The 19,173-nt window shown below is 43.4% G+C and overlaps 1 protein-coding gene across 1 annotated transcript in view; it reads right to left on the reverse strand.

Moving 5' to 3' along the window:
• Positions 1-19,173, reverse strand: part of LOC118100907 (dynein axonemal heavy chain 9) — a 130,459-nt gene that overhangs the window by 15,987 nt on the left and 95,299 nt on the right. The window contains 8 exon segments of the mRNA XM_047338422.1: positions 4,406-4,533; positions 7,055-7,203; positions 8,127-8,320; positions 10,558-10,680; positions 10,858-11,028; positions 12,027-12,167; positions 12,706-12,870; positions 18,827-19,031. Of these exon segments, the coding sequence (XP_047194378.1) occupies positions 4,406-4,533; positions 7,055-7,203; positions 8,127-8,320; positions 10,558-10,680; positions 10,858-11,028; positions 12,027-12,167; positions 12,706-12,870; positions 18,827-19,031 (1,276 nt within the window).

The following is a 19,173-nucleotide window of genomic DNA, read 5'->3' on the forward strand; positions in this document are numbered from 1 at the left end:
GATATCTGTGAAAATTCTGGGCTTTAATGGATAAACCATAATAGCTTAATTAGATGATTGATGCTGGAATCGCCTGTATAATTTATTTTTGTAATGACAACTAGCAAAAAGGAGCAATTAAAATGTTGCATATTCTCCTCTCTCCACTGTGACTTTGATGTGGCACCAAATTAAATGGTACATAGCACTTGAAAAACCCATTTCTAGGTTGCTGACATGAAGCGACCATTCTCCAGCGTAACTTCAGCTGACTTTCTGCACATTCATCTCTCGGTGCGGCGAGGACAGCGGACCTGACTTGTACTATCACACAAGCATGGATGAGCTCAATTTTCCATCTCAACTGTCCTGACACTTACAGGATATCCTGTGAATGATAAGGAGTCAGCCATGCCCCCCCACGTCTCACCATGCAGCGCTGCCCATTCCCTAAATCTAATTACAGCACTAATAACTACAGTCATTAATTCATAAGCCTCTTTGCGTTCTCATTTCCCTTTGCTCTCCATATTTAATCTTCCTTATGATGGCTGAAGTTAGCCCTCTTTCCGAACGATGGGACACGACACTGAGAGGAACGTCACATTTTTGGGAGAGTCATTGAATAAAAGAAAGAAGAGGAGAGAAGTTTCACATTCTGTGAGAGAGAGGTCCGGGAGGAGCTGGAAGCCGAGAAGGGGATAAGTTAAGTTTCCCCCCTGATGCCTTAGAGAATAATGAATGGTATACAAATTAAAAGTCTAAATTCAAGTGCTTTTTCATCAAGCCACAGTACAGCCCTTCCTCTTGGCATGTAAATACTTTGGCAATAAAGGGAGCCAACAGAAGAAGTGAGAGACTGCCTCAGAACTTGTCACTGTAATGAAACCATTCATCCTCTGGCTGCAGGGGGAGAAGAGGGAGAAGAACAAACAGAGTGAGAGAGACAGACCAACAGGCTGACAGACCAACAAACAAGACAGAGGAGCAGCCGCTACTTTATGGCTTTTTAATTAACTTTCAGGTGAAACATTTTTTTGTTCCCTCAACGTCTTCTTGATAAGAGCCTTCCAGCCCCTGTGATGACAGCGCTGATACTACATCAAAGAGTCACCTATTTACATAATAATATAAAAGTTGAATCTAAAACCCATTAGAAGCCACCACTGGCAAGGTCTTTGATGCATTGCTATCACACAACCTGAGGGAAAAGCACAATGGCGCATTCAACTGCCTGTCACACACAGGACTTGTACAATAGCAAATATATAAAAACATTCAGGTGCGCGCGCACATACACACACAAAACATTTCTCTTTCTCGAAGGCAAAAGCACATTTGTCAAGGAGCAGCGCTGAGGACAGCTGCACAGCTGGGCTCCAGCACTGAGGAGGCGGCCATGCAGTGGAAAAGCCCTCAGACTCCAGACTGATGCCGAAATACTATGAATGGGGCTGAAGTGCCGAGAGCATAACAGACTGCTGAGTCTATATTTAAAACTGGTCAGGTTAAATATGCTGGATACAAATACACGATTCAATTTTGGAGGCAATGCTTGTTCCCAAGCCCTGGCAGGAAGAAAGAGGGTTGGGTGTAGGGTCAGGAAACCGCTCCCTGTACGAAACTAAATCTTTGCTACGGAAACACAGACAACTGAATGACAGACTCCAACCCTGGTAGAGGAAGGTAAACCACAGGTAAGAGACCAGCCAGCACGCTTTCGGCAGAATAGTTCATGTGTAGACCAGATTGCAATCCTCTGTAACATAGTCAAGTAATCTCTGAAACAGTCTCAGCTATAAACTCCATCGACTAAAAGGCGGCAAATGACATCGTTGACAGAAACACCCTCTGGAAACTTCTCTGAGACTCGAGCAAAATGGGAACTGCTACAGAGAGACATCACGCAGAGTTATCCACCGTGAACAATTGGTGTCAGGAAAAGGTCCGTACGATGCCCCGCTCTTCTACCATCTGGGTATTTATTGGATAATGAAGACCACAGCAGCACAAAGTGGACAACCACAATGCAGCTGGATGATCTAGACTTTGTTGATGACCTTGCTTTGCTATAACTCGCTATACCGAGAGTGAACGCCGATTGTATCCATTCCCACTGCAGACAAAAGCCAGATGATAGCGAGTGTTAGTGGGTTTTTCGAACAGTGGAGCAGGGGCTTAAGTAAGTAAGTAAGATTTTGGTGGACTGCTCTTAATAGTCATCTAGGTCTCTGTCGTACATTTAATTTATATTTAACAGTATCAATGCAGTAATTACACTTAAACACGTAGCAGACAACAGAGGAGAGGATGATCGAGTATTAAATCTGGTTGCAAAGTGAAATGGTATTTTGAGCATCCAGGGGACCGGAAATTCTTGAGAGTCTTGAATGCAAATGAAACTCTGTAACAATCATCACAAAAGATTCACAACTATGGTAGAAAACATTTCAATTTCTGCTGTGTACATGGAAACATAAATAGAGAAGTAAATTACACCTCTCACGGTGCATTTTGATGAGGAATGTCCAATAAGAATCTATTAAATGTTACATGCACAGCTAACAATTCGTGGATGCTTAAGATTACAATACTTTAAAACATCCTTTTTGACTGATCCTTTTCATCCTTGATTAAAAGGGTCGTCTCTACATCAACAGTTAAAGTGAATCTTGTCCAACTCTCAATGTCAGAGGAATTAATGAATCATTTCAGTTTCAAAAGCCGACCACTGGTATCTGGCTCTTCTTTACAAAGTAAAGTGACGAGGAAGCATTTTCTTCAAACTGTCTCTGCTGCTTTCTGTTCTATTCACATTCTTTTCTGCCACCGGCGATGGGGTGGCATTAGCAGTAAACCTTCGAAGAAGCTGGTGAGCTTAGGCCACTTGATTCCCACTGCCTGGCCAATGTGTGATATTCAACTCCAATCTGTCCGATTGATTGCCTCTCTATCTCCCCCCCTCCTCCATCCCAATGGGCTGCTTTCAAACTCTCTGCATCTCTGTCTCACAGGCCCATCTGAGCCAGAGCGGCTGTTCTATCGCATAATTACCCGTCGACGAATGGGAACCTGCCATTGACCTGGCCCTCCACTGATGGAGCCGGGCCCGGCAGCAAGACAGTAAAGGTGGACTGAGGGACGATAGGGAAGGGGGTGATAGGCAGGAGGAGGGCCAAGATGAAACGGTAAGGAGGGAGGGGTAGCAGGTGAGCAGAAACATGGGAGGACGGAGGAGGATTGATAAAAAGGTAGATGCAGTGCAGAAAATGATATGGCTACAGTGTGAACGTTGCTGCATGAGGTGGAATGAAAGGTTGGAAAGAGGAATAGAGGAGACAAGACGGAGCATTGTAGCAGGAGAAAATACTGTTGAGAATAAAATGAGAGAATGATACTTCCCCTCCCCTTTGGTTTCCTCTCCCTCCCCTGCCAGTGCCACGGGGGTGGCTCACAGCAGGCAGACAAACGGACAGCTGATGATAAAGCGAGTGGGAGGTTTGTTGCTAGGGGGACAAGGCCTTTTTAAGCCTATCGATCGGGATTCCTATGCAAAGGTAATTAAACATCTGCTTGTCTGTGCTATCCTGGGTCTTAAGCAAAGAGTGATGGCATCCCAATCTTTTTTTGTCTTCTACTAGCTGTGTAAATTCAAAGAAAAGGGTGTCCTGCAGTGCCCAGTCTGCGGTTCATATCTGTCAATACTTCCTATTGAAATTCCACCAAGGTTTCCACTTAAAATGCAAACGCCAGCCTTGCCCTCCAGATAAGAGAAGAACAGACACCGGGGCTGTAGATATCGTACTGTATAATGGTGCAGCCCTTTCAGTAAGGACATTTCTGCAGAAAATTAAATTCACTTTTTAATGCAGACAAACCTGGGTAGAAAGCAAACATCCCATTGAGTATGCAATGAAGAACAATGTGATAATACGACCGGACTCATTCACAACACACACAGATAAAGGAAATGCCACCTGAAGCCACTCCTGAATAGAAAATCCTTGACAATAAATGAACCCTGCATTCATTTCCCTAACCGTGTTATAAGTGTTTTTTGTGAATAAAATATCTGTCGCTTTTCATTGCAAAAGTATTTTTTATGATTTGGCACCTTTTGTGTGAGATAATTAGAGTTTATTACATAGGACATTCTCAGAATGTTCAGAGGATCATATTTCAGTATACAATTATATATTATGTATTTTGTTCAAATATTACGAACTATAATTGCATCTACTCAACATGATTGTTGGAACTTTCCGTGAAAACAAAATAAGGTTGTGTGTGTTCTCTGTCCACTGTGAATTTATATTGTGACTGTAAGATGTAAGATGTATTTTTTTGTGCTTTTGATTAAATACCACAGTAAAATATGTTTTTCTTTGTGTACAGTGTGTAGAGCATGAGTGTGGGATTACTGTACCTGTAATATGACCCAATGGCCATTCTCAGCTGCCAAAGTGAGGGCTTGTTCAGCAACGACCTCCTGGCCTTGACCCAGAGAAACATTATGGAAGTTCTTGTTGTCAAATGTGAAGCCCAGCTTCTTCCCTGAAACAAAACAGACAAGTGTCATTTCAAGGAGAATATCCTCCTGACATGCTGGTTAACTATAGGCTTCAAACTGTTGTTTAATATTATTGAAAATGATTTCTCCTACTGAGAGTTGGGTAGGCAAAGAGAACAAGGTAATTCCCAACAGGAGAAAGATTCCAACGAGCCGAGACAAAAGCAGAACCTCATACCTAAAGCTACTTCTGTTGCGTGGATGTGTTTTGGGTGAAAAGTCTGAAATGGACCACAAAACGGAACTTTGCAAACTATCGTCTAAACGGTTCCCCTCAACATACGAAAAACATCACTACCCTCTTGTACCATCTACGCAAGACTCATGTCAAACAGTAGGGAGAGACTTATGGATGAGAGACACAAAAGTAGTGGAGTGTTCAAAACAAACTTCAGACTCTGACGCTGCGAGAGGCTTTTGCCTGCAGCACAACATATGGCAAAGAGTCATGAGGATGGAAGGAGGCAACAGCTGCCATTGCTACTTACAGCTGCAAAGACATGGCCTCAATGTACCTGGTCAGGAAAGGGTATATGTATCGGTACCTAAATACAAAATGATTTCTATTGGGATATGAGACTTTGGTCCAATCACGCAGCCCTATTATTATATAATGTATAAAGTAGCCACTAAGACATCAAAGAGTCACTATGATTGGGAAAGCAAATAAAGAGTTCAACTTTTCTAATGTTGCAAGGCCTCAGTGAAGAAGTGCTTGTTGAATTAAAGCATCTGGTTTCCTGTTTCTACTTAAAACATGCAAAGTTGTTTAAGGGCAAATTTGAATACTGTAACCTGCTCTTGCCAGCTTTTCCAGGGCCATTGCTGCGGAAATTTTGAGGTGATTCTATTTCAGGAAGGTGACTGCTGAGCCACCAATCCCATAAAAAAGGGCTTGAATAAATCTAGCTTTAAACACAACTTAATACACCGCCAATTCTGAGCTGACTATTGAACGGAAAACAGAAACAGCACCATTAATATCATGGTGCTATGAGCAGTGATGCAATCGCTTACATGAATGAGGGCCGATATGCATTTGGACATTCATCACATAGTTTTAAATAAAGTTAACAAGCTTCAAACTCCAGTTGCATTGAGATAACAGTGATATTGATCTTTTCATCTAATTCTCAGAAAGAAATCAAATGAAGCAAATGTCTTCAAATGAAACAGTATGTGTTTGACTTCCCAGCCAGCAGATGGTCAGTGGCTCAGCCTTGTCCACGTTGAGATTCCATTCAAACGGTACAATTACTTGTCGGTTTCATTAAAACTCCAACCTGAAAGCAGGCAGATAGCGGAGGTCTGTCTCGGGGATATTAGTTCCCTGCAGAGCAAACAAAATCACACCATCTATCTAATGAAAATCTAATTGAAGCCTAATACCAATGAGAAACCCGATAGTCCCAGCTATAATGGCAAAGCCCCTTTTCCTGGTCCAGGGTGCTGCTACTCCCCATCAACATGCTCTGTCCACATCTGCAGCAATTGACTACTTGAACCTTTCTACTTAAAGTGACTGACTACAGTCAGAGTGAGGGTGCAGATAATCAATGATCACACAGCTTACAGGCAGCTCCATGAGAAGTGTGTCCTCTTATCAAATTGGAGGAGGATGGTAAATTTCAGTTTGGGGTTGACAGCCTGTCTACAGCAGGTGTACGTTGGATTTCACCACCTGCTGCTGCCTGTCTCTGTCAAGATGACGCCTCTAAGATATTCAAAAACAACTGTGCATTCTGGGTAACAGCTGTATTTGTTGAAACGGCTCTATGGTATGGATCCATTAGTTTAAGAGGGACTTTCAAGCAGAAACAGAAATGCAAAGAAAATCATACATCCACAGGACATGAATTTATGATGATGAATCACTTGAATAGAGAAATACTGACATTGCAAAATGCTCAGGGACTTGGTTAAAGCAGAAACACTGGGAACCTCTCAGTTCCAGTAAACTGCAATCTGAATAGTTCATCCAGCTGAATTCAAATGACACTGACTTATTCTGCAGCAGATGAAAGTGATGGTGCCCGGTTCCAGGTCAGTGCAAGAGCTTTGACTTTTGGCATTTCTTTGGTCAAAAATCCAAACAGCACATCCTGCTGCCACCCGCACAATTCATAAGAATGTAAAGTAACTCTAAAACCAATGACATTTACTTTTCACTGCCCCTAATACACCAGTGGTGTTGTCTCATATATTTGTGACCTTTAGTATAATCTCCTCAATCTATCCAGAGCCTGTAGTGCATCGGCAGAGATGGCTGATATCACAGCACAGTCACACAGCACTATCTTCCCCGTGCAGTCAGAATCACAGTGGAAATCAGGGTGGAGGCAGGTAATTGCACTGCTTTTCAACAGGTTTTTGTAAATCCTGCATGTTCCCACCACATAAAGAAACGACAGCTAGACCGGCTATACGTTGGCTCTGATAAAGTCAGAACACACTCCGAGGCTGAATTTTACAGCTCATTAAAGATAAAACAAGCGAGAGTATTACCATGTTTCTCCACATCCTTCAAAGGGTCAACTCCAGGAGAGAGGATGAAGAACATGGGCGTAGCTGGACCAGACTCTTCAAAGGAGATGGCGAAGTCCAGGGATCTGCCAATCACGTACTTGTTTCCCATTTTCTCCTCGACAAAATCTCTGTGGGGAGGGGGGACAACTCAGTTTCTCAACACTTTTTTACACATTTCAATCTTTGCTGGCAGATTTTTTTTTTTAAGATGCAAAGCACTATTACACATTTTATACACATTATCATGTATCAACATAAAAGTCCTCATTAGACATCATGCTACGATGGGATCACAACCGCCTGACATTTGGGGCTGTATGTGAGAACGCAATTGAACGAGTGAGGGGCTCTGGACTTTCTCCGGAGTTTCTCCAGGCAGCCCCTAAGTAAAAACACTTGATAATGTCTGAATTGAACACAACAGGAAATCCTCAGCAGGATTGGCTTCATATACGTAGAAGAAACAAACAAAGATGTCAGGGGAGCTTTTGGTGATCAGGGCCGATGCTGGTGTTGATGTGCTACGAATAAAAACACGTGATCTCCGGAGAATTCATACGTCACGTTCTGCCTCTGCCTGCTGCGCCACCCCAGATTTCTGTACTGTTGTGATGTGTCTGAGCAGAGAATCCCCTGCTGCCTTGTTCATGTTTTAAAGGCGAACCCTTAAAGTCTGCACCCAAATATGTGGACATCCTCTGGAGGTCATGTCTGAAATCGGCTGTATAATATTTGATAATTTCCTGAATTTCAATATGCAGATAAGATATTGCATGTAAGTACCAGGTGAACACTGTGCCCACATGGTGACATTTCGAGAGAGAGGGTGAGCGCTGTTTCTCGTCTTGTTTAATAATGAGGCTCATTGATTGTACCTGGAAAGTCGTATAATTGCAGTTATTTCTGTTTGTCTGTAGCAGGTGCTCTTTCAACTCAGGTTCTAAAGTCTAAGGTTAAACAGTTTGACCTGTAACCTTTCACGAGGAGCACAGGTCAGTAAAATCCTTCACAGATCACAGAGCAAACGTCAAGCTCAGATTCCACCTCTCACCTGACGGCGTACGTCATGCGGTCAGGCCTCAGAGCCCTCATCATGCATAGCCTCTGAAGCGAGTTTTTGTTCTTCCACTCCTGGGGGAATTTCTCTTTTTCAGGACACTCGCCCTCCACGAACTTCCTCCAGCGTTTGGCCGAACCTTCGATGTCTTGATCCAGGTTTCTGAACTCTTCCAAGCAGCAGAGGGCCTGGTGGTGGAGGAAAAGAAAAATGATTTATACAGGAAAAACGACTACATCTTCTTTTAAAGTGCTGCTTCAGTGTGATCAAGTTTTTTGACCACTTCAGAGCCATTTCGCAATAAACAGCAAAAAATGACTAACTTTGTTTGCAGAAGTTGGAGGGGAAAAAGAGACAGAAAAAAGTTAGACAGGAGTGTTTATCTCTCCTCATGCCTATATAAATAATATTTATTCTGAAATGGAAATGCTGAGTAAACACGATCCCTTTCAGAACGTTGTGGGGGGTGGGGAGGACTGAATATGCATCCGTTGCAGAACCAGTGGGGGTTATTTTGATTCCCCGGCTGACAGACACCTTATCTCAGCTGTGGAGAACAGCAGTGTCATGCAGTGCAGCCTCCAGCAGGTATACTCCGTGGCAAGTATACACACACACACACTACAAGCTGTCTGCTCTACTATATAATCGACGAGAAGGGTCCTGGAACCCTCCCACAGCAGACACATGGAGTAGGCTACAAGGTGCCACGGAAAGAAATGTATGCAGTTTTTAGCTCTCCCACAACCTCCACTTAGAATGAGGTGGCATGGTGGAGTGAGACCAAATAGCCCGGCACACAGTCTGTCACTTCAACTCAGTCTGTCTAATTACTGCAGGCGGTTGGCAACCTCTTGGCCCCCGTGAGGGGAGAACACACACAGTCTCATGGGATTCCTGCTCTGCTAATATCCTCAGGAGAGCCAAGCATTCAGAGGATCTTCTCCTCCGTTAAAGCTTTCCAACTGATTATGTAGCCAACTGCAATAAGAAAATCGAGTGACACAATTTGATTAGCAGTGCTTTAAACATCCACGGTGGTTCGAGAGCAGTTGGAGAAAGGCCGTCCCCGAATCCTCGGAGGAGTTTAGGTTAAGTTAATATTCTAGGCGGTACAGATTGAAAAATTCATGAGCATGAGAGGGGGGAAAAAAACCACGCTACTGCTTCGGTTTAGTTTGCTGCTAAACTGATGTGACAAGCAAGGGAACCTCTGCTGCTTGACGTTCACAGCATTGCGTTGCCAGACGTCTGTCCTTTAAGAGGAATTACGGGTACGCAGAGCTCGGCTGCTTTTAAAATGAACCAGGGTCGTGGAGCAAAGCTGGGCCCCAGAGAATCACGTGCCGTCAGACCGGAGGTTTGGGTGAAACGGAGAAAATAGACTTCAATTAATCCTTAAGTGTGTTTTCAAGTTAAGGCAGAGTTGTTGCCGGGAGACTGGGCTGCACAAATTGCATCATAAGAGGCAACTCCACACACTGGGTAGAGCAACCAAGTACTAAAATAACTAAAATAAATTGTGGATTTCAGTCAGGCCTCTCATACATGATAGGGTGGACGAAAAGGCATAAGGGTCAATTACATTTTTTTCGACTGGAGACCATTTTTCTGACATTTCAACATTGAGGGGCAGCTACATGGGATTCCAAAAGCTTTATTTGGTTAAATTAACAGGTTAGCACTAAAGTTTTGTACTGATTATTTTTGCATTCATTCCATTTACGGTTAATTTAGTTTGCCCAATTCATATGGAATAGAACACTATTTGACTGTAGATTATCATTTTTATATATATATATATGTATATTATAATTTTAATTGTTTAACATTAGCTGTGCTGCAACATGTAATATCACACGAGGGATGAGTAGTTAGTTCAAATATGTTTCTTGGATAAACTGTATTAAAGATAGGGTTGGTAATCCTGATAAAAACTAGCAAAAGTAGGCTACACTTTGAAAAGATGCAACTGATACATCCCACCCCCTCCAATCAGCCCTCAAAACCACGCCCCCAGAACACATGAAAGCAAACCGCCTGACAAGGGCAAGGATACGACTTTTCCGTGCCTGGCTCACTAACCGCTAAACGGCTGAAGACTCCGGTCATGTGCAATGAAAACATGGGCAGAGTGCACGCAGGCAGGCCGGTTGGTTAATGACAGACAGGTATGACAGCCAATCATATTATTTAGACAAAATATAATTGAAAATGTTCTGTCATTTGTCCAAACAATTAATTGTCTTCAGCCCTACAGTTGTTGTCACCACTTCACCGAGGATCCACTATCGCCTAATTCTCGTTTGACCACTCACTTAGACGACATTTTAATTGATTCTACCTCTGGGAGTCACAACAAGAACTCAGCTCCTCTCCACAGTCATTACATTTTAGTTGCGGCAACAACACAGCAACACAGTACCTTGATCCCTCCCCAGGAGTGGTTGGAAAAGAAATCCACTGGTGAGGTTACACCTGGTTGGACGGGGTATCTCAGAAGGAAGTCCAGCTCTACAGGGTTTATTTCTTTATCCATCAGAAGGATCTGGGGACACAACAAACATAGATGACTTTGAGATGCTGCATTTCGAGCACACACCGCACTTCCTTTCCACTTGATTAAATCCAGACAGGTCCTCTGGTCTCAGGAGCAGCTGATTCAATGGCCGGCTTGTTCTCAAAAACAAACCATGCAGAAGATGAAACCGGCCTCCCTTCCTACCTGGAAAGCGAGCTGAGCTATGTACGTGAGCTTGTCACACTCAAACAGGCCCCTGGTGGTGTACTGGAACACTGAGGAGGTGATGCTGTCAATTAGGTTGGACACCCGCTGGCTCAGAACGTCGTCCTGCTCGGCCTTCAGGACCGCTTTCTCGAAGACCACGCTGAACGCCTGGGGATCGACACGCAACACAAAGTCACAGTATTGTCAACAAGAGAGTCACTTTCTACAGGACATGGATGAATAAATCAAATGACATGAATCAATAACTAACTGTTGTGTTGAATGTGGCTCAGTTATAAGTTGGACATTGTCTAGTCAGTGTCATTCGACATGATAGATATGATGCAGTTAGGCCTGATGCAGCATAAGGAAGTCAGAGTTTTGAGAGAAGGATTAACAAACTGTTGGTTTTGGTCTTTTCATGGGATTTGTCCTTGAAGCCGTGGCTCTGTCTAATGTAAACTGTGAGCTCCTGACGTGTACAGGGTGTTAACAGAGAAAGTTTGGGTTGTTTGGAGAAACTCAGTTTATATGGTTGGACTTGTGACCAGGCTCAGCTGGTGATTACTTCAATTTCTTCAACATATCAAGCAGTGCAGGTATGAGGGCGACAAACACTACTGATCAAAGGCACTAATCAAAGTTGTAGTCTAACTGAATTCTTTAAAAGATGTTAGAGTGACTGTCAATACAAACGTCACTAAGGTGATAGAATAATTGTCTTTATCTTCTACTCTGAGCACCACGGTGTCATTTTTGCCAATTTAGCTGTCACACTTTGCTCTCACCTGGTGTGAAGAACACATACTGTAATGCATTGTATTTCATTCAGAAGGTCAAAGGTATATCAACACTGAATGTGTTTTCATTTGATTACGTTGGGAAATAACTTGGGCCTGGGCCGCTACCTGCAGAGTCTGGAGTGATTGCAAACCATATCTCAGGCTGCCTCCTCTCAGCACTCGCTGGCTGACAATATGAAAGACATTATCCTCTACATAACCACATTAGGGAGCCACAAACACAATAAAAGCAGGACAAAGAGCATAAAACATGGTGAGCAAATGGAGAAGGGAGGGGAGAAACAGAGGGGTGAGTGTAAAGAGGGGTCTCACAGGGGGCCCGTGAGGCGGGGAGGAAACATGGCAGGTCAATAGACAGTATACCTTGAGAGAGAACTGGTACATGGGGTGGATTTTATTGAGGTCGTTCATTATGAAGTACAATAAGGAAGCCCGTGCTGCTGCTGGTCGGTAGTGCTCCCGAGCCTCATTGATTTTGGCCTCTGTCACCTTGGCTTCTTTCACCTACAGTAAAGATAGTGCAAACACAGAGGGAATCACACTCACAGACACAAGCGCACATCTGTACACATATTCATACACAAAAGGTTCATCAGTCAGCTAATGATGAAATTGTGCACTATCCAATAAAACACCCTCCAGTAAAGAGCAGAACTATTTCAATTTCACGGTTCCTGAGAATATGTTCCCACACTGCGTGGAACACGATAATTATGAGACTTTTCTGTTTTTGCCAGCAAACGCCCGCACAATTATGCTTAAGAACGAACATCTGCCGCTCCCCCTGCAACCCTCAAGAGGATAAGAGATATATATATATAATATATATATATATTGTGCCCTATCTACAGTAACAGTCAATGTGTATTTGAGTTTTTAAGTTTCTCTGAAACACAAAGTTATCTCCTCACTATTTTATTGATTCCTAATATCCACTAAATACTTGCACTGAAACTTGTGATCTGTCCTCTGAAGCCTTGATGGGAGCAGGGAAGTTCTGATCACAAGACAAGGTGTTGTAACAATAAAAAAAGAAGAGTACCTTTTCTTCGATCTCGGCGGCGGTACGTTTCGTTGTCTCCAGGTTTTCCACCAGTTCTGTGTCGCCCAGGAAATCTCCTGAAGCGGCAGACAAACGCGACAGCAGGTTGTCCTCTAGCGTCTTCAGGGTGATCTTGAAGCTGTTCTGCTGCTTCGTCAGGTCAGACTAAGAAACACAGAAACACACAAAAACTTTCTCTTTGACAGATTCTGCATGTCAGAGGATTTCTCACATACACCATATGCTTTGCTGTCAGATTCTTTTCTGCCCTTATCATCATAATCTGAGGCGGAGGGGGATGTTCAAGGTGTGGGTCAATATGAGGACATGAATACTGAAGGGCACCTCAAAGGCAGAACTAATCAATATGCTTTGCATCGGCTATCTGGACCCATAAAGGAAGCGCTCTGGGCTGGATTAGCCAGCTGCCGTCTGGTTGCCAACATCAAACCTGCCGAGCGACCCAACCCTCGGCGTGATGACACCGTCGATTCGAGGGAAAGGAGAAGGAGCTTTGATGGGAAAACTCCACACACACACACACACAGTGAATCATTTGATACATGGCATTATGGGTTTAATTATGAACCTTTACAGGCATCAGACAGAATAAGCACGCATACACACGCAGCTCAGTCACAGGGTTTTGCTCACACCTCACCATATGGATTAGTGCACCCCGTCGTCTAATAAAGCTTAACTCAAACCAGTCTTTTTTTTTTTCTGTCTTTGTTCTCACTGAGAGAAACTTTCACTTTTTCAAAGAGCGCTGTTTGAGAGGCGTTTGGAGAACAAAGTCGACAGGGCATGGTTACTTCTCTTTATTGCTTCATCCCGCTTTGTCCTTCATTATAGTCTGTTGCAGCTTCTTGTTTCTGCTCGATAATGACTTTGCTTTTATTGAAGTTTCCCTTAATAGAAGCCTCTGCGACCTTTGAATTGTTGTAATTATGGGACGGTGGGCTGTTGGGAGATTTGCCAACTCCAGGCTTTTTGGCGACTGATAATAGTTGACAGTTTTTTGAGTGGCGTGATCCCAAACAGGCGGTGGTAATAACGTTCTGGCTGTAGACGTTCCTGCCCCTGTGTAATCACCGGGGGAGCTGGTAGGTTGCTGCGGGGAGTGTATGTGTGTGGGGGGGGAGCTGTTCCTGGTCCTTGCTGCATAATGTTCCCATGACAAAAGGCATACATAGTTTAAATCACGCCAGGGGAGCAAATAGTTTAGGAGATCACACTGTTTAATTGCTCTTTTTATGACAGTATTTCCTTTTGCGGTGATGAGAGGTATTTTACACCATTGTTAAAACTAATTGAGCCTCTACTTTGTTAAATCTTTCATGCTCTGTATTTGCATCATTACTCTCTCCATACTTTAAAACTTCTCTGCCAAAAGTGAACAAGGGAAACAGAACTGCTGTGATTTGTGGCATTTTAAGGAAAAGACCTGACATGCCTGCGCTCTGAGCAACGACAAAAAGGACAAAATTGGTTTGAGTGGTGGACATTTAACTGAGGACATTTGCCTGTGTGACTCAGTGGTGACCTTCTGCTTGCCCAGACTCGGAACTCCTGAGGGGAAACGCCATCCACGCTCAAACATTCCCAACTGGATGCAGTAATGAGTGCGTTTTTAAAGATTTGCTTTCCGCCGGCACATTGTACTTGTAATTACTCTTGCTTGGCAAAAACAAACAATTAGCCAGTCAGCAGAATGCCCTAATTGGAATAAAAATGATATATTACATCTATCATTCTTTTTTAGGCAAATGATTACTGAGTGCCACTTAAGGTACTTTGGGAAGTGCAGCCTTTTAGCTCTCATTAACGCCGAATGCCCACGCAAGAATGGTGCCGGAACAAACAAGCAGAAGGATGCACACAAGCACACTCATATGAGGACAGGGAGGACGAGACACCAGACGAGTTAGTTATTGTGATAAAAGGTTGTGGACTGATTCCCCCTGTGCGCTCTCCAAAAAGGCAACTTGACATTTTAAGCTCCTTAGCCCGTCTTTCGCTCGGTTAAATGAGAGCTCTTTCACCCAGTAGTCATCTTACGGCTCAGGAGCAGCGCTCACCTCATTAAGAGGTATAATGACACCGAGTCATTCAAAGAATATAAACAGGTACAGCCAATTTGCGCTCCGCTATCAGTCTGGCGATTGTTATCAGTCCGGGTTGTTTACTGACAACAAAGAGCCATTCAGCGCTTCATTCTGCTGTTTTGATATTGTGCACAGCCCCCCACCACCCACCTTCAACTTTCACTGTTAATTAAAATGATAAGTGAGTATCCAGATATTGTTTTTTTCCCTCACCCTCCGATCTCAGTGAAATGCTAATTAAACAAGCTTCATTAAATCACATTTCACTTGCTGAGGGGACATTAGACTGAAAATAACTCCAGCGTTTCGGTGTGTTTTTTTCTCCCCCTCTCTCCGTTTATTAAACATGCTGATTTGTGGATTGAGGCCTACAGGTCTGAATGAAGCGTCGCCTGCAGAGGCCCCAACGCAAACAAGGGCGCCCTCCAGAAAGCCATCAAAATGCAAATAGCACTGTGTTAGAGTAAATCTTCCTGACCCATTAACAGAGTTCCCACATTATCTTCCGCTCTGATCTCTTAAAGACACCGCCGTCAGCCAGACGAGAACGAAGAGGGTTTTCTGATTCTCCGCGGCCCTCGACTAACAAGGGACGCATTTAAGAAACAGTGGAAGTGTGTCAACGTGCTGTCTAATTGCTGTGGTACAGTAGCGCCATTGGCCAATCCGTTTCAAACATCTGACATGAAAAGAGCAGATTGTCGATAGAGACGAGCGGGAGGCATCATTAGGCGCTGGAGCTTTGCTTAATTACCAACATTTACATTCACACCGTGGACCGTGCTGTGGATATCGTAACTCCCTGCTGCTCGTTACTTCTTGGAAGTTGGTCGCACAGCCGTCAGGAATCTGATGTACTGTACACAGTGTACCGAGCTGTAGCCATTAACTCTGACCAGCAATGACAGCTTTTAGCTTCTGCTGGAGACAGCGGCACTGATCAAAGAGTGGAACAACAGCTTTCTCCTCCTGCAGTCAAGGGTCAAGATCCACGCAAAACAAAGACACATTTCAATTTAAAAGGAAAACATCTTAGAGCGTCTCGTACCGCCTCTGCTTTGATTTTGGAGAGGTGGATGTGGATGTGTGAACATAAATGAGTGTGCCAGAGTGATAAAAAACTGATGAAACTCCCTTGAGGATACCATCAAGACACAATTACACAATTCCTGGAGCTTGATGATAAATGGAAGAGTGTCACAGGAACAGTACCCAGGGTGACCGTGACACAGTGTTAAATTGTTAGTGCTTCAAAGTGAATTAGATTTTTTATTTGGGATTAATGGATTATTGTCTGAATGGGTGATTCTTCATGGAAGCTACAAGCCATGACATTCAAATATAAATACTTTCTTCTTTGATACTGTCTATTATCAAACAATCTAAGACGCTGGAAACTGAACCAGGTCACGAGAGCATTTTAATTTTCTATTTAAGGCTTTTGCATAAAATCTAAAGTGTTTCTCAAAACAGAAATAGTGATTTGCTCACTGGGACATCATGGCTGATGATAAAAACAGGAAGATACATACAGATTACCACTGTCAAACATTACGTGAAGCATTTAAAGCATCAGTACTTCTGCAGAATTACCAAATAATGTAATGGTGAATTTAAAATAGGGATGTTCATTATTAAAAGGTTAACCATTAACCGACACTAACAATTTTGACTGATCCCTGGATATCTGGAGCATCTGAGCAGGCTTTCTCTGCTGGAGATCTCCCAGTTAACAGACCAGACTGTCCCCATATCATGAGGACATGTTGCTATTTCTGAGTGAAACACAGTAGAAAAGCTGTCTGCTGAGGGTTGATTGAACTGAACGTGTTCACATGGAGGTTACTCTCATTCTCATCGGAGCGGCTGCATGCCCGTCGCAGCACGCACAGCTAAAGTGGAACGTTAAACTGACAGCTGCATGCTAAGAACATGGAACTATGGATATGTTGATGGTCCACGAGAGCACTGCATTTCTGCTGATCTTGACAGATGGGTCGTGTGTGTGTGTGTGTTTGTGTGTGTTTGTGTGTGACATGTAAACATGACACATGTAAAAATGAACCCCTTGTTAAAAATTCAGTAACTTAGCGTCCATTAAATAAAGATTTAAATTTCTATGTTAATGGTTAATCGGTTAACAAGTGTTGGATATCGGTTAGAAAAAGAAAAAGAAATGTTTATCCCTAGTTTAAAAGCAGCAGCGTTCTCAGTAAGTAAGTGAGTTTCTCATAATAATCCATATGAAACAACAAAAACTATTTCTTTATGTGCTCTAATATTTGCCATTGCCTGTGCAAGCTTTACTTCTGTTCATGGAGAGGGAGTCTGCACAACTCTCTGTGCTGTAAAGCAATGGAGCACTAAACTGTATTTACAGAATGCTTTAAGTGTCGGTGTAAGGTGAAATCACCTGAAAGGACAAACCCATAAAGAACAACCCAACGCTGCAGATCCCTTTAGCTGTCTGAGGCGTTTTACTGTCTTTCAGCTCATTGCTTTGGTCTTATGGTCCCAAACTTTACTGTCTGGGTTTAGTCTCAACCTCCAGTTCAGTCTCAGCATGAAGATGTTTTCAGCAACAGAGCTACGATTAACCCACCTGCCTCTTGTCTAGTGGCAGAAAAAGCTACTGAACATGGTGGAGCATATAGCAGCTGCATTCGATTTAAAAATACAAGTCAAAAGCACATTTGAAATGGAAATATATCATTTCCAGATTACTCTATGTTCCACACAGACATGTCACTTGAACACCTGCGCTCATGCACACACAGAGACAAACACAATCTCACACTGACACACAGGCATCCGGGGTCCCAGTCTCCTTAGGTGTAGGAACCAAAGCCCCATAATTATCACACATCCACTTAGTTTGCGGCTAATCAAAGGCACCGGCTGATTGTTTTGGAATCAAAGGGCCCGGACACGCAGCTTCCTGTGATGTGAAAAGACAGGTAGAGTTTTCTTGCCGCTGTGTAGGAAGATGGATAATGACGAGCGAGAGTGCTGCGCCCTGCTTCTGCAGGCACGGTGACTCCTCAGACTGTTTCTTTTAATTACACCTGCACAAAAGAAACGCTCAGAGACGAACTCAAAGACTCCACTGAATGTTTGTTTGTTGTCAGATAGCACCTGGAGAGTGAGACAAACACTTTCCTAGTTTCCTCCGCGAGCGAGGGTTATGTGTTCGCTTTGTTTCTCTGTCTGTTAGTTGGCAGGATTGTGTATAAACTACGAGACGGATTACCACGGAACTTGGTGGAAGGATGCATGAGGCAGGAAAGAATCCATTTACTATTGGTGCGGATCTAGATCAGGGAGCAGATCCAGGAATTTGTTTTTCACTTTCACACACACACACACACAGACACACAAACGCTGACAATCAACTTGATTCAGGCTCACACACAGAACGATCAGAGCAGAGATGCTGTGGTGAACACAGTGAACATTAACTCCAGTTGAAAACTGAGCTCATTAGTTTTTGTGCAGTAAAAAGTAAAAGGCCCATTAGGAATTCAATCAAGCCTGTTCTATAAACGTGGAGAAAAGCAAGAGTTTCATATCTTGGTCCACAATCTGCAGGTGACATGACAGAGGTCATAGTGAATTGTTATGGAGAAGCTGTCTCTCAGCAGTCTGGGTATTAGCCTGTCAGGAATCACCTCCCCGCTTCTAGTTCCCGTCTACATGTGTTTGTTTGTTATTTAGCAGGATTACACAAAAACTGCTCTACCGATCACCTTGAAGATTTGTGGATGGTTGGGGGATGAATGATCCAATGTGAAATAGGGCATTTTTCAACATTTTCATTGATTTCTCAGGAAATAATTCATGGATTTGATGAATAAAAACAGGCATGTTTAGGGGACTGATATATAAGAGTGTGTGAAATTTGATACAGATCCAAACGAAAATCCAGATCTAGTGAATTTAAATGTGCTTTCATAAGAGGACTGTTGGGCCTGAGTGTTAATATTAAATATCTCTGCCTCCGCTGACATTCTTACCTTCAGCTCTTCCAGGTCAGGTCTCTCCATGCTGACCACCGCGGCGAGCAGCTGGTCCTCCAGACCGTCTCTGGTCACTGTGAAATTTATCAGTGTGCACTGGGCCTGCAGCTCCGGCTGGTAATGAGGGCTGGCAAGCTTGGTGTGCAGGATGAGGCGGAAATTAGGGTTGTACTCGCACTCCTTGTCTCCGATCTTTATGTACCTGTGTGGGTAAGTGAGAGCAGCAAAATAGAAGTGAAGATTCCCATGATACCAAAGCAGACACCATTTAAGGATAGAACACGATCACTAATCTCTGCCTGTTTCTGTTTCCACCCAAACACATGAATCTTTAAAGGACCAGT

This window comes from Hippoglossus stenolepis, chromosome 21, assembly GCF_022539355.2.
Source record: "Hippoglossus stenolepis isolate QCI-W04-F060 chromosome 21, HSTE1.2, whole genome shotgun sequence".
NCBI classification, from domain to species: domain Eukaryota; kingdom Metazoa; phylum Chordata; class Actinopteri; order Pleuronectiformes; family Pleuronectidae; genus Hippoglossus; species Hippoglossus stenolepis.